The sequence below is a fragment of the Drosophila ananassae genome, chromosome XL (assembly GCF_017639315.1).
Source record: "Drosophila ananassae strain 14024-0371.13 chromosome XL, ASM1763931v2, whole genome shotgun sequence".
Lineage (NCBI taxonomy): Eukaryota > Metazoa > Arthropoda > Insecta > Diptera > Drosophilidae > Drosophila > Drosophila ananassae.
Genome location: NC_057931.1, coordinates 13,544,609 through 13,559,238, shown reverse-complemented (window position 1 = coordinate 13,559,238; position 14,630 = coordinate 13,544,609). Strand labels below are relative to the sequence as shown.

Below are 14,630 nucleotides of genomic sequence, written 5' to 3'. Positions count from 1 at the left end.
TCCACTTCCACAGGCACTTCCTTGCCTCCTTCCTTGCCACATCGGTGGGAAGAAGCGCTTATTGGGGTTCAGTGTAGCATACAAAAGGGCGCACATGTGTAGAAATGCTTTATGGGGTTAAGGGGGTGGAGGGTTAAGCGTGCTGCAGGGGGGGTGTGTGGCAAGGACCTCTTCCTCTCTCTCTGTGTGTGTGTGCTCAGTTCTCAACTCACTAAGCTTACTTAAGCATTTCTGCCTCGGCCTCGGCCTCGGCCTCGGCCTCGACTTCGATGTCAGTCGCAATCTCAGCCTCAAGTCAGCGGCCAAAATCGCGTCGATAAAGTTGTTCCTTTGCCTCTGTTTTTTAGCCCCTCTCTCCACCCTGCCACTTGCCAGGACTAACTCCTTTCGCCTTCTAAAGTATTCTGGCACATTTTCGCGTGAATTGTGCCCTGTCGGAACTGACAGAATGGGCTTAAAGGTGCTGCAGGTGCGCCCTGGAGTTTTGCCTTTTTGGCCAAAGAAATTAACACAAATTAAATGTTGTTTTTAGCGGGCAATTTATTGCCCTTAAGGGCTTTAAAAATAATTATTATTTAGCTTTTTATATAATTTATTTAAAATTGAAAATTAAATTTAAAAGGAAGGTGATCTGAAAAGGAGTGTCTTTTGGTGAAATATGTGCTTGATTTTAAAGATTTTTCAAAAAGGAAAATGGAAATATAATTTAGGAAAAAATATATTTCTTAAAACTTATATTCTTAATTATAATGATAATGATAAAAATAATTATTATTTAGTTTTTTTTGTAATTTATTTAAAAGTGAACATAACATTTTTAAGGAAGGTGATCTTAAGAAGAGTGTCTTTTGGGGGATTTTTCAAGGGAAAATGGAAATATAATTTAGGAAAAATATACCTTTAAAAACTAATAATCTTAAATATAATCTTAACCTTAAAAAACTTAAATTTCACTTAAACTATCACTAAATAAATACTGTTTCTTAACTAATTAAACTACAATATTCCTTTTAGCTTTAATCCCCTGTACCCTTTTTATCCTCCTGGGTGTCCTGTTCTCTGTCAATATCCCCATACGCCCCTCAGACCCAACCCTATCCTCCCAATAGCCCTTCCTCCAAACAGAACCCCCATGGCCGCATTGCTCATACGCCCTGTATGCCATTCCGCTCATTACTGGCCAAGTTAATTGACAGGCCCACCCCCATAGATTTTCATAATTTTTGTTATTAGACAAACACACACACTACCAGGATAATAGATACAAGGATGTAGTTTGGTTGGGGGGTGGGGCGATCCTGGTCATCTGGCTGCATATTTTATTAGATTTGTGTTTGTGACCCCCGGAGGTCAACGGCTCAGCCGCTTCGCCTCCATTTTCGCCTCGTTCTGACCTCGACTCACTCGATTTTGCTTTGTCATTTCGGCCGTTTAATTATGTGCATGGAAATTTATGTGCGACTCCTTGACTTTAAATGAAGTGTAAGGACCAATGCCAATCCTTTTCTTTGCCGCCAGCTGTTCTACCCCGCCAGGAGGACCTCGTCCTAGCCTGGACCTTACTTTCAGTTATTTATGGTCGAGACGAGTCTGATAATGCGGAGGCAAAAAATAAAGGGGAAACGGGAATAAAGGGGCCTAGCCAGGAGCCAGGACGAAGGGCCAGCCGGAGCAGAAAGGACGAAGGGCAATCGGCACGGAGGAGGCTGATTAAATTTTGTATTAGCTCAATAAATTTGCAAAAAAAGCGCCGGGCGAGAGGAGTATAAAAATGTCATGTGACACGCAAATGGACGTCGCTTAACCCGCCACTGCTCGTTGTCATATTTCAGGCACTCACCAGTGCCAGTGCCAGTGCTAGTGCCAGTTCCTCTTTAACCCACTACCTACCCACTCCCTGCACTCCCTCCGCCCCCCTCTGTTTAACCCGTTTCGAAAAGTAGAGGAAAGCATCGTGTATCCATTGTGGTTTCGGCCTCTAATTTATGTCGCTGGTAATTTGCCAGAGATTTCTGCGTGGCAACTGCTTTAGATACAAGGGGTGGCCCGAAGAATGCCAGATGGGTTAATGGTCATGAGGGGTTTAATAGGGTTAATCGAGGGGGCGGTGGTGCGGTGGTGCGATGGGTGGCCTTTGCATATGATGAGCCAGCACCGATCCAGATGGAGAGGCCAGCGATTAGCCGGGAAATAACTCCTAATGGCTCGCCCAGATAAAGATGATGGAGCGCTGCCGCTTCCGAGAGGATTATTCCGTGTGATTCACCTAATGGGAGTTCCACTGGCTTATTGTTGTAGGGAAGGTTAATCAGGAGGGAGTGGTGGGGGATAATCGGGGGAAAGTTCTGAAAGTGCTTAAGAGGGAAACTACTTGGAACTTATTGGTTCTTGGGCCTTGAACGTACTTTGGAACTTTGGAACTACAAGGAATATGTTTGTTCCTTCATTTCTAATACTTTTAAGACTCTAGTGTTCTGTATCTATGCTTTAAAATAATCCCTGAATCCTTTAAATATATATAAGCTTTTTTTTTATATTTTTAAGGTATATCTTTAAAGGACTTTAAAGTTGAAACTTAAGAGGTTCATGTATTTTCTATCCCTAATTTTATAACTGGACGGAAAATTCTGAAAGGATTGAATTTAAGATATTAAAGTTGATTATTTTTTAGTTATATATATAACTTATAGTTTGTCTAAGTACAAAAAATTTATACAGAACTATTCAACAAGTTTTTTGAGTATTTTTAATAATTTCTTATAAACCTGCAAGTCCAAGTGTTAAAACTTTTCTCCTACCGAATAGTAACTTAAATTTTGGCTTATCTAGACCTCGGATATCGGCTATAAATGAGTCCTTTTTAAAAGATACTTCCCCGCTTGCACTGCCCCGGGTCTAGTCCTTTCAATTTGCAACTCGCTTCCAATTGCAATTCACTTTTCGCACCGCGTTTTTAGAGCTGCCCCTTCGTTGATTTTATTTATCGTTCCTTTACTTTAGAATGTTTGCTTTGCTATTGCAGGACTTTGCAGGACATTTATCACAGGATTTCCCGGGATTCAGATGTATGATTAAAGCTTAGAAGGAGTGCGAGTGGTAGTGGGAGAGGAAAGCAGGGGGCCAAATTGGTTAGAGTCACCATCTAATGCCAAACTCCAGGACATGGCCATGTTGGCCTCGCGTTAATTACGCGACTTTTGCTGCGGTCGCCTATTTGCTGATTGCATGACGGCGTCAACGTTGGCCGAGGCACGCACGACTTGCGCCCTTCTGTGGCAGGTCCTGCTGCCAGTAGCCACTGCCAGTCGGCACTCGACACCCCCCCCTGAAGCTACCACTTCAATAGCCCGCCTGGAGCTTAGCTCATCTGCAATGCTCGCATCGCTCCCCGAGCTGAGTTAGTCACGCCAATTTTATTGCATTCCTGTTCCTGTTTCTGTTTCTGTTACTATTCCAGTTGCTGTAACAGCCAGAGGCGTTGGCCAAAAGTGGGAGTAGGGGGAGCACCATGGGGGCGTGGTTACAGCCATTCACGACTATCAGTCGCAACAATGGCGTTGGCAGTTTTCGGATTTCAAGCGGAACAATTAAGTTAACGATCTGCGGACGAGTGGAAAGCGCCAAAGAGCAAAGTGTGCCTACAATCCCCCAGTTCCCCCCGTTTCCCCAGTCCCTTCAGTCCGTCCTCATCCCCAAAGGCAGGCTCAAGGGGGCGTGGCGAAAGACAGGAGGAACGTGTTAAGCTGGCCACATTGAAGCACTGACCACTGGAACATGGACGACAATTGCACACTCACAGTCTGGCCTCAGCTTTAAGGCTTTAAGCAGTCTCTCAGATGGAACGAAGGGACTTTATGATAGCCGGTTATCATATAGCAGATAACAAGATCCTTTGGGATCAGACTCTCTTCAGTTAACAATTCTTCCAATAGTTAGAGATAGACGGACCATTGCCCCTTTTATTCCTACAGTTCTCTTATCCCGTATTAGATACTTTTAAAACAGTTTAATGATAGAATATATATTCATTCATAATATATATATAATAATATATTAAATAATAAATAACTTTGTTACTCTCCCGTTCAAATATAGATTAATATTTAGGGATAGAAATATATGATTCTTTAAAGTATTTTCTCCATTATTTTATAGTTTCTCAATTATATCCCCTAATAGAAATTTAGAATCTGAAGACAATAATGCTCTTCATAATTATAGAAAATGGTTAACGAATGTCTATTGTTTAGATTATTTTCTCTATAAATTCTATTTTTCTATATATCTCTAAGCTAAGTATAATCTCTAAACTAAGAAAGTAAGATACTGTTAAAATGATGCACGGTAGTGAGGTATGAAGCAGTTACTTAGATCCCTTAGCAACTTATTAATAAACCTCATATCATTTAAACAAATATTGGTTGGTACTTATGGATAAAACCAAATGACAAAACCCTTTCTCCTGCATTTCTATCGAATAATTTATGGAATTTCTTATAAAAACATTAGGTTTTTATGAATCCTAGCCTATCATATTAGGTTTATTAAAATATTATTTATTTAGTAATTAGATATGATAGTAAAGTTTACAAAACTATACTCGACAAATTTGGGGCGTAGTTCTAGAAGGCCTTCTCCTATGTCTTTAAACTATTTAGTTAGTTAGTCATTAGCTAAGTTACCAGTATATATTTTTTTTTAATTTTAAATTTCTTTGTATAACAAAGTTGAATTTTTTAGGAATATCTTAAAATATATCTTAAATGCTCAATAGCATAGTCTTCTGGAAGTACCGCTTATTTAAATAAAAAAAGAACGAAAATGCAAATAAAAAGAAAAGTTCTCTTTAAAAAAAGAAGAAAATGTCCCAGCCCCGGATGATTTGTCTTTTTTCTCCCTCGGCCGAGTTGGGACTTGAAAAGTAAACAAAGTTTTAATTTCCTTCAATGATTTCTCTGGGCATTTGTTCCAGCCCGACCTAACCAGGCTAGCCCCGGTCTCATAATCAAGTTAGATAAATCTAAATCCTTTGCGATAAGCGGCTGAAGAATAGCCTAGCCCCCGATGCTCCCAAGGACCCGATGTCTCCATCAAAGCTCTCCCGACCAAGTCTCCTCCTCCTTCTTCTCCTAAATGGGTTAGCCCGGGGAACGGCGACGGCGACGGCGACGGCTACGAATTAGAGTGCCACAGTCGGGGCGAGTGAATAGAATTTGTAATTTCCGTTTTCGTTTTGTATGCTAACCCCATGCCACACACCCACTCCCCTCCGGGTGACCTCCCCGTTTTAACCCCCTGCAGCACACACTCGCCGAGCGAAACACACACTTAAAGCCTGACAATGAGAAACCGTATCCCGGAGAACTGATGTTTGCTGCACTGCAGCCTTCAAGCAGTTCAATTGGTTTCGGGGCTAAAAGGAGTGGGGCTCTCGGGTCCGGGTCCGGGGCTGGGGCTGGGGCCGGGCCGCCCGGAATACTTATGACGATGACTAAACACTCTGCTGGCCATGTTTGCGATTGCATTTAAAGATGAGAGGCCAGTGAAATGGTTTTCCATTTGCTAAAAAAACGACCAGGTGACTGCCGAAATGCATTTCTCCTGTTGGTCGAGCTTTAATTTGTTTTCTTTTGAAATTCGCACTATTGACACTTAAATTTCTGATAAATTTCAGGAATTAAGCCAAGAAACAGTGCAGGGAATAATAACATGGAAATAAAAACATATATTTACAAAACAAAAGGCTTGTGTGGTCATTAGAGAGTAGTTTTATTCATTCGGGGTCACCTATCGGGGTCACCATTTGGTATTATATGTATAATATTAAATCGAACATGTTTTTGTATAAAATTTATTTATATGTAAGCTAATTATAGTTATTTTTTTTTTAAATAAGAATAAGAAACAAGACAAAAACACCTATTTTTACTATTGGGGATTTCGGGGTCACCCATCGTGATTTAAAGTGTGATTCAAGGGGAAAAAGGAAACCTACCTTGAGCCTGCCCCTGGACAGTCGTTGGGGCAGATACCCTGTGGATCTCTTTGATGATGGCCTTGTTTCTTTTGGACCATCTGGAACATTTGGTTTTCTTTTACCATCTCCTAGTGGCCCTTTCGCCGTTTCCGACGCCTCCGCCAGGCAACGTGCCCCAAAAGCAGCGCCAGTCGGGCAGCCAACAGCCGGACGTGGCGCCACTCCGCACAACTTGCCACCGCGATGAGCAGCATGGAGTTGAGGCCCAAGGCCAGCGACGCCGCCGAGCTGCCCAGATTCCCCTTGGTCAGCTGATCGGAGCAACGGCCGATGGAGTCGATGTCCAGTTCACTCATCACCCGGCCGTTCACCTCCAGCGGAGAAATGCAGTAGTTCTTCTGCAGAAAATCGGTCAAGTTGTGCGCCCCCTCGGCCAGGGGGCCGTCGAGCAGCGTGTGAATGTGGCAGCCACACGGGAAGTGATTGTTGACGAGCTGCAAGTGCTCCACGCCGTCCACGATGATGGCGTTCGGATCGGGTGTCTCCAGGACATGGTTGCCGAAGAACTTCAAGTGCTTTATAGCCGCGGACGCGGTGAAGTTGAGCTCCTCGATCGAGTCGATTTTGTTGTTCAGAATCTGCAGGGTCTCGACCTGGGCGAGTCCTGTGAAGGCGTCGGCGCATATCACACCCAGATCCGACTCCTGGAGCGTCAGCAGGAGGACGTTCGTCAGGCCGCGAAACGTGAAGGGAGCCACCTCCTTGAGATCCATATAGGCCAGCTTCAGCAGTCCCACCGTGTCCATGCCGTAGAAGGCGTCCTGCTCGATGCTCCTGATGCCCGATGGCAGGATCAGGTGGCCCACGTTGGTGAGACTCGAGAACGCCGAACTGTCGATCCGGATCAGGGGATTATTGGTCAGCAGGATCAGCTTGATGTTGGAGGTGCCGGCGAAGGCGTTGCCCTCGATCCTCTGGATCTGGTTGTGGCTCAGCAGGATCGTGGAGAGGTTCTGCAGGCCGGCGAAGGCGAACTGGGCCACCGTCTGCAGGGGAGTGTACTGGATCGATAGCTCCTTCAGCCGGGGCAGGCCCCGGAAGGCGAACTGCCTGATCCTGGTTATGTTGTTGCCGTCCAGCGATAGCTTTTTCAGCGCCCGCAGTCCGGCGAAGGAGTCCGGCTTGATGATCGGGAAGTTGTTCTTGGTCAGGGCCAGGTTCTCCACCGTTGCGGGCAGCTGGCGGAGCGGGATTTGCTCAAGACCTCCGGTGTTGCACAGAACCTGCAAGTTGCAAGATGATACAAATTAATTATAATCAAGTTCTATTTAATTATTAAGCTAAGGGAGTATCTCTCAGACCTAATATGACGACTAAACATTCTCTATAGCTTCCTGGAATCAGAAATTGCTCAAAACAAAGAGATTCGTCCTCGAAGGACATCCTTTTGATGTGCAACATTTATTCAGGAATCGTAAAAGCCAGCTTGTGGCAGCCAATAGGTCGACTTTGTATTTAAACTCATCGACTCATCAAAGGTTCTTGCTCTTAATCAGTTTGTGTTTTCTTGCTTTATGACATTTTCCGTCTGCTCCTCCTGTCCGCTGCCCGTCTGGGGGTGGCATTGATACCTCCGTCATGGCAACTGACAGCCGCTGGGCAATCAGATCAGAGACGCCACAAAAAGTAGTGGGCAAGAGGGGGGAGGAGGAGGCAGAGCAGGAGGAGGAGCAGGAGGTGGATGCCTTGGGAATGGAGTGACTTCGTTTGATGCGTGGCGCGAAAATTGAATTTGTGGCTTTATTGCTGAAAATAAAATTAAATCGAATTCTTTTTTTTTTTTGTTCGTTTCGCCGAAATGGCAATGTCTAGGTGTGAGGAAGGAGTACCTCCTCCCACTCGTCTTTCCTCCTACTCCTACTCCTCCTCCTCCTCCTCTTTCCTCATTGTCTAGCTTTGTTTTGTCACCCATCATCCGCCTTTCGTCTTTGGCTCTCCGTTCTGCTTTGCGCCTTCATTTTTTATAACTATGATGTGCTGATGTGTGCGTTTCCTTAAGAATTTTCACCTTCTTCTGCACTACTCCTGGCATACACTTGGAGAAAATCCTACAGAACTATATGCATAAATAAGTTTTCTTCTTGACTATTTAAACAAAAAAGTTGAGATTCAGTTACCAATTTTTGGAGATCTCATTCCGGTTTTCTTTTTTTTTTTCTATTACATATTTTTTGCTTTCTACCAGAACCATTTGAGAATTCTAAGCTTTTATAGGGTTTTTTTCGAAGGCTTTTATTTGAATTTTTTCGAACCAAGAAAAATTTGAGAAATAAGGTCATTTATTTAGATTTTTAATACTTTAAATACTTATTCTTCAAAAGCCATTTAAGAACTATGTAAAAATAAGAAAATCACAGTAAAAATGGTGTATTTCTTATATTAGTTATAAATATATTTTCATAAAGTAATTTTTATAATAATTAGTTATGATACTGGTTGAGCTATACTTCATTTAAAGAACCAATAAAAATTATAATTAGTTTTCTACAGTTGTCCCTTATTTTACAGAAAAATAAAATCTGTCCATAGTTTTTTTTCATTATACACAAGAAAATAATAAACCAGTTAAAAATTTTAAAAAATTAATAAAACTAGTACTTAATAATATTTTTCAACATGGCCAATATTTTCGTCAAGTGTATATTTTTTGGGGGCCTAGCCGAGGAGGCTGCCTCGCCGCTGGTGACTCCCAAGCTGCTGTGCATAACTGTCCATCGCTTGTCACGTTTCTCTTGACCCCTGGCCCGCCTCCGCCTCCGCCCCCGCCCTGCGTCTTTTGTTCCCGGATCCCAGATCCGGACCTGGACTTTGGGCACCCCCTCCCCTAGGCCACCTAGGCAGTGCACTTCTTGCGTAACATTTGCACAATTTTCATACGCTTCACCTTTTTAAATGAACGAATTAAAAGTTTTCTTTCCTCTCTCGTTTGCCGCCTCTTCTTGGGCACCGTTAGTCAGCCCCAACCGCCCTGCTCTAGAATTGTTATTGTTGGCCCCGGTACCGTTACGTTCTGCTTCGGCTTCGGCTTCTGCTTCTGTTGCTGTTTCGTTTTTTGACTTTCCTCTTTAATTTTTTTTAAATTTTTTTTTTTTTTGTGAGATTCTGTTTCTGTTTCAGTTTCTGGCTCTGGTTCTGGTTCGTTTTGGTTGCGTTGTTCGATTTAATGAAATTTCGTTTCCATGCATTCAGAGACGCGAATTCAAGCGACACGGCTAAAAAGTCCCTTGTTCGCTGAACTTTAACTGGGCACTAAGGGGGTGGGGCCAGAAGGGAGAAGGCAGAAGGGAGAGTGGAGAGGAGAGAAGAGGGAAGATGCTGGAGAAAGTGGACGCGGAAAAGAACGAGCAACGAAGGCCGACCCCAAAAACTGTGCTACACTTTTGTTACCTTTCTGCGACCTGAACTAATTTCGCATCTTAAATACAGGACAAAGCCGTTGCAGGAAAAAGGATGTCTGCAGTGCCAAAAAAAGCGAAAAAGGACAACAAGAAATGAGTAAATCATTGCATTGTCCATAATCTGAAATAATGAAATCACTTAAGTTCGCAATTTGGTAAAAATGACGATGCCAAGTTCCCGCTGGTAATAAGGATGCGCATTAAGCATGCTCCAGGCTCTCGGGGGACACAATTGAATCCTGCCAACTCAAATGCCGGGGGCGTGGCAAAAGCACAACCAAAACAACAAAAAAAAGACTGGCCCAGACACAAACGCAGAAACAAAAGGCAAAAAAAGAAGTGGGGTAAAAAAACTAAGAGAAAATAACCATTTTCCTGCATTTTCGATTTAATTTTTGTGCTCATCACTGGGCCAACGAGGCCGTAGAAGCATCTGTGGCCATTGCCTGACCACCAGTTCCCCAGAGATCCTCCTCTGTTCCAAATTCTCCTTCTCCTTCTCCTGCTACTGCTCCAGCTCCTGGCACTGTTCTGTGTGTCTTCTGCTTCCATCTCTTTTGTTGCCTTTGACTGCTGCCACTTCTGCTACAGCTACTGATGATGATGCCCAGCCATGCACCACCGTGGTGCCGCCATGGCGCAACGGCACCACTGTGCCACTCTGCCACTCTGCCACTTGCAACTTGCCACTGTTGCACTGTGGTGCCGACGAGCTTTGACCAACTTTTCGCCCAAAAACCCAAATAGAATTAAAACTAAAACAATAGAAGTTCCGACGCAGAACAGACCGACTGCTATTTACGGTGGTTCTACGTAAGAATAGTTCCAAATCGAAAGAAGATAGGCAGGTGCGGGTGTAGGCTTAGTTGGGAGGGTTTATTTATAGGAAAAATCAAAAGAGGATTAACTATAACCCAAAATGTGACAGATCATTCGATATATGCCTTTATTAAGTATCCGCCCGGTTGGCTGAGACAAAATTCAATTTTATTTCCACTATTGGTAGTCCCAAAAATGTTTAAAAAATATTTAAAGCTTATATTTAACTTTTTAAATGACAAATTAAAAATTTCAGTTAAAAAATCAAGTATACGCCATGTGGTTTTAAAGCGATGCGAGTACATTTCAATTTACATTTTGCTTGTTTTCAAAAGGTATTTGTCAATACGAGTCCTAAATATTGAGTTTTGAAAGTAAAATATCCCTTAAGATTTCTGCCGTAGAGTTTTACAAAAAATTACGTATACGCCCTGTGGTTTTAATGATTGAGATCATTGTGTCTTTAAATTATTTTAGGATTACGTATATTTTATCAATATTATAAGCTTTTAGAGATATTTTATAAGATAACCCTGATTTTAGAAGGTTTTGGCATATGTGTTACTCATACGCCCTGTATCCCATCTAAAAAGTATGCTATATTTTTTCAAAATTTTGTTTTCGAGTTAATTTTGTCAAAAACTCTGTGCTTTTTACCCTAAAATATTGAAATTTTAATATTTTTTTTAGAATGAGTGTGTATATTCTAGTATGAGTTTTAAAGAATATTTTGTTAAATATTAATGGAAAAAAATTAACAAAAAAATGGCTGCAAATGGCGGAAAAGATCTTCAAAACTCGAAAAAATGTTAAAACCCTATATCCCCCCCTTAAGATTTAGTTTCAAAAAAAGGATAATAAAATCCTTTAAGGAATAGCAATTTCCATAATATTGACTGAGCTCTTGGAATGGCAGGTATTTTTTGATTTGATGGCGAAACAAAGGGAATGGCAGCCACTGTGCGGAGGAAGCTGGGAAGTGGCCCCCTAGCCCCGCAGCCTGGCAGCCTGGCAGCGCTAACCCTAACCAGGACAAGCAGTACAAGTATTGTAGATTGTTAAGCTTACTTGAGTCTGGGACAAGCAGATGCACTCGGGTGGGCATGATTTGGATGTTTCGGTTTGTTGCGAGTTCCACAGGCAGACGACGACGGAGAGCGCAATTATGAGCAGCAGCCAGGAATTGCACATTTCACGTTGTTGCTGACACGACAGTTTGGCGGCGTAATTGAGCTCGATTCTCTCTTGTTGTCCGGCTGCTGCTCCCCCGCTCCTTGGCTGCCTCTCTCTCTCTCTCTATCTCTCTCCTAGTGACTCTCTGGCCGCTGCGACTCTTCTGCTGATTTCTTCCTTTCGGGTTGTCTTCTTTCCTCTTCTTCCTACTCGGCGATGGGATGCTCCGCTTGCTTTCCGCTCCTCTTCCGCCTGGCACTTTTCTTAGTTATTTATGTTTTTATATTGCGTTATTTCATTTGAACTTTCTCCCTCTTCGGCCGCTGCTTCTCCTTGCGCTTCTGCTTCTTTTTCTTCTGGCGTTGCGTCTTGTACGATTTTATTTATTTTTTCTCTTTCTTCTCTCCTTTCTTCCTTTCTTTTTTTTTTTATTTTGTATTATTATATATTCTTAAGCTTAATCATATTTATTTGCGCTTCTTCTACCGCCTCGGCTGCTGTGTGGAGGCGTGGCCATGCCGATAACTGCAAAGATAGACAGAGAAGGAGTGAGAGATTGTTAAAGAGTGCGAGAATACGAGCTAGACTTGGGGAGAATGGGAGGCAGCGACAGGGGTGGGGGATTGTTAGGGATGGCAATTGTGAAGTTCCAGTCGGAAGAGAACCGAAAGTGAAGCAATGCGACACTTAAAAGTTATGACTTACTCGAACTAAATGGAAATACAATGCGTGTCACATACATACATCAGTACATAAACACAAGTTTGGGGCGAGTATATAGGCAATGGAATCTGGAAATATGTATAAACATATGTATATGGCCACCTCCACATAAGATTTCTACACCAACACTTCTAGAGATCTATCTAATCACTTAAGTTGGTTGCATGTTTAAACAGGTGCTTTTGAAATAATAACAAATATTAGAAACTCTGAAGGATTCTTTCCAGGGAAACAGTAAACTTTGAAGCTAATTAATACATTTTTCAACATATAAATTAAATAATATCATCGCTTTTACAACCAAGAGTGAGTGAGTGAGTCTCATACCTACTTTCTAAACTAAAATTGGTTTTAAATATTTAAGTTTTGTTGGGAGAGTTACCGGACTACCTTTCAAATGTTAATGAAAGGGTGGCAGCTCTAATGTGATTAAAAATAAATGAGAAATACTAGAGAAATACTAGAAATACTTGTTTATAAGAAACCAAGTAGCCTTTGGATTTTTAAAAGCCCCACCTTAGCCTAAAAACCAACTTATTTTCGTCAGTCGTCGCTCGGCATTCGATGGGCCGGTTTCTTCTTTTCTAATTTATATATTTTATTTTAAATATTTTTCTTCCCTTTTTTATTTATATTTAAAAAAACAAATCCCGTGGATGCTACATCCTTTAAGCTGGTTTTTATACATTTTAATAAGATACAAATAAGATCTTTTACTTGTACACTTATTTCATTTTATTTTTAATTTTTTTTTCATTTTTTAATATTTTTATTTTATTTAAGCCATGGCATTCTTAAAGATGTGCCTTAAAAAGTATCTCCTGAAGCCTTAATTTCCTGATTTTATTTTTTTTTTTTTTATATTTTTGATTTTGAAATTCTTCTTCCACTCCTGGAATCCCTATTTGGGGCACAGTGCTACTTCCTTTGCAGCCTGCCGTACTTCTTTATTTATTTTTTTTATTTTCATATTTTCTTAAATTTAATTTTACTGCTAATAGTTGGAGCTTGCAATCGGACGGATTTTTCGCTCGCCTATATCCCAGTACTGCAATACAATAACCAAAAGCAGACTGTTGTCTTGGAGCTCAAAGGATTCCCAACCAAACCTGTAAGATCAAGCCAGATTCTGTTTCCAAACTAGATTCTCGAAGCACTCAGTATTAACCCTTTAAACGTCCTACAAAGCAAGTTGAAGGCCATCCCCAAGCACCCAATAATAATCTATATGTCTCTGACCTATTAAGAAGTGTTCGATTGAATTTCGGCCCGAAAGCATCTCCATGCCGGGCTTACAGGAGGGTTACTCCTCAGACGGCTTTTGGCCGAGATATAGGGGGAGGTCACGCACTTTGCTTTCTTATACCTTTGCTGAAGGACTTGTAATTTTAGTCAAAAGTGTTCAACGCAGTAAATGAGACATCACCAACCACATAAAGTGTATATCTTCCTTTCTTCCTATACCCTTTAGATATAGATCGGGGGACTACATCTTATAGTTTATAGCTTATAGCTGAACGATCGAACCTTGGTGTTTTTGAAGATAGAAAGTTGTTTTTTTTTTAAATTGATTTTGTAATGATTATATATTAGTTGGCATCTACATCCGTTCTGATATACATCATCTAAAAAATAATGTATTTAATAATCTAAAAAAATATCTAATAACATAAACTGTCAAGTGACTACAAGGGTAAAGGGTGACTTAAGCTTTTCTTTCTTGTTTTTATAATTATGTCCCCTTATTTAAATTTGTATTTATTTAATGTGAAGAGAAATAAATCATTTAAAGCTATTATTTTATATTTTGCATCAAAAACAGCCGTTTGTAGTTTGCAGTTTCGTATTTATTGAGTGAGTTGTATCCCCCGTGGAGGGCTTCTCTGCAGGCCAAAGGTGGCATTTAATTTCGCTTGTCGTCTGGCTGGCCTGTGGCCGGTTGAGCCCCTCCTCCCAATGTCCTGCTGTCCTGTTGTACTGGTGTCCTGGTCTTGTCCGCTCAAAGCCTTCGACATATGCAACATTTATGGTCGGATTAGGAGCTGGCTGGCAAGGAGACTGGAACTGGGATGGGAGGACAGGAAGACAGGAGGAGGAGGAGTGGCCAGGAGGTGACAGGACAAGCCAGATGTGACAGCCAGGAGACAGAAGGCTGCCAAGATGCAGATGCAGATGCAGATGCTGAATTGTGAAAGATTTGAAGTTGGAGGGGCGAGTTCCGGAGGCATCCGGGCTGGAAGCCTCGTCTCCAAATAGCAGCCTTGTTAATCATTTATAATAAATAATGCTCAGGTAGGAGATAAGTTGCTGGAGACGCAGGGAGCGGCGGCAGGAGGAGCGGCGAGGAGGCAGCAGGATCCGAGGCAGCATCAGCATGGAAAGGATGAACAAAGCCAAAGCAATATAATAACTGAAATTACTCCAAAGAGAATTTTCAATGAGGCAATGTCGCTTGCACTTGCCACTGGCACGGCAGGTGG

At 41.9% G+C, this 14,630-nt stretch overlaps 1 protein-coding gene across 1 annotated transcript in view; it reads right to left on the bottom strand.

Annotated features, from left to right (window-relative positions):
- LOC6503148 (chondroadherin) overlaps positions 1-14,630 on the bottom strand; it is a 34,767-nt gene that overhangs the window by 4,713 nt on the left and 15,424 nt on the right. The window contains exons 2-3 of the mRNA XM_001963488.4: positions 11,323-11,952; positions 5,996-7,260 (exon numbers count right to left, since the gene is read on the bottom strand). Of these exons, the coding sequence (XP_001963524.2) occupies positions 6,106-7,260; positions 11,323-11,445 (1,278 nt within the window). The 5' untranslated portion in view covers positions 11,446-11,952 and the 3' untranslated portion in view covers positions 5,996-6,105. The remainder of the gene's footprint in view (positions 1-5,995; positions 7,261-11,322; positions 11,953-14,630) is intronic.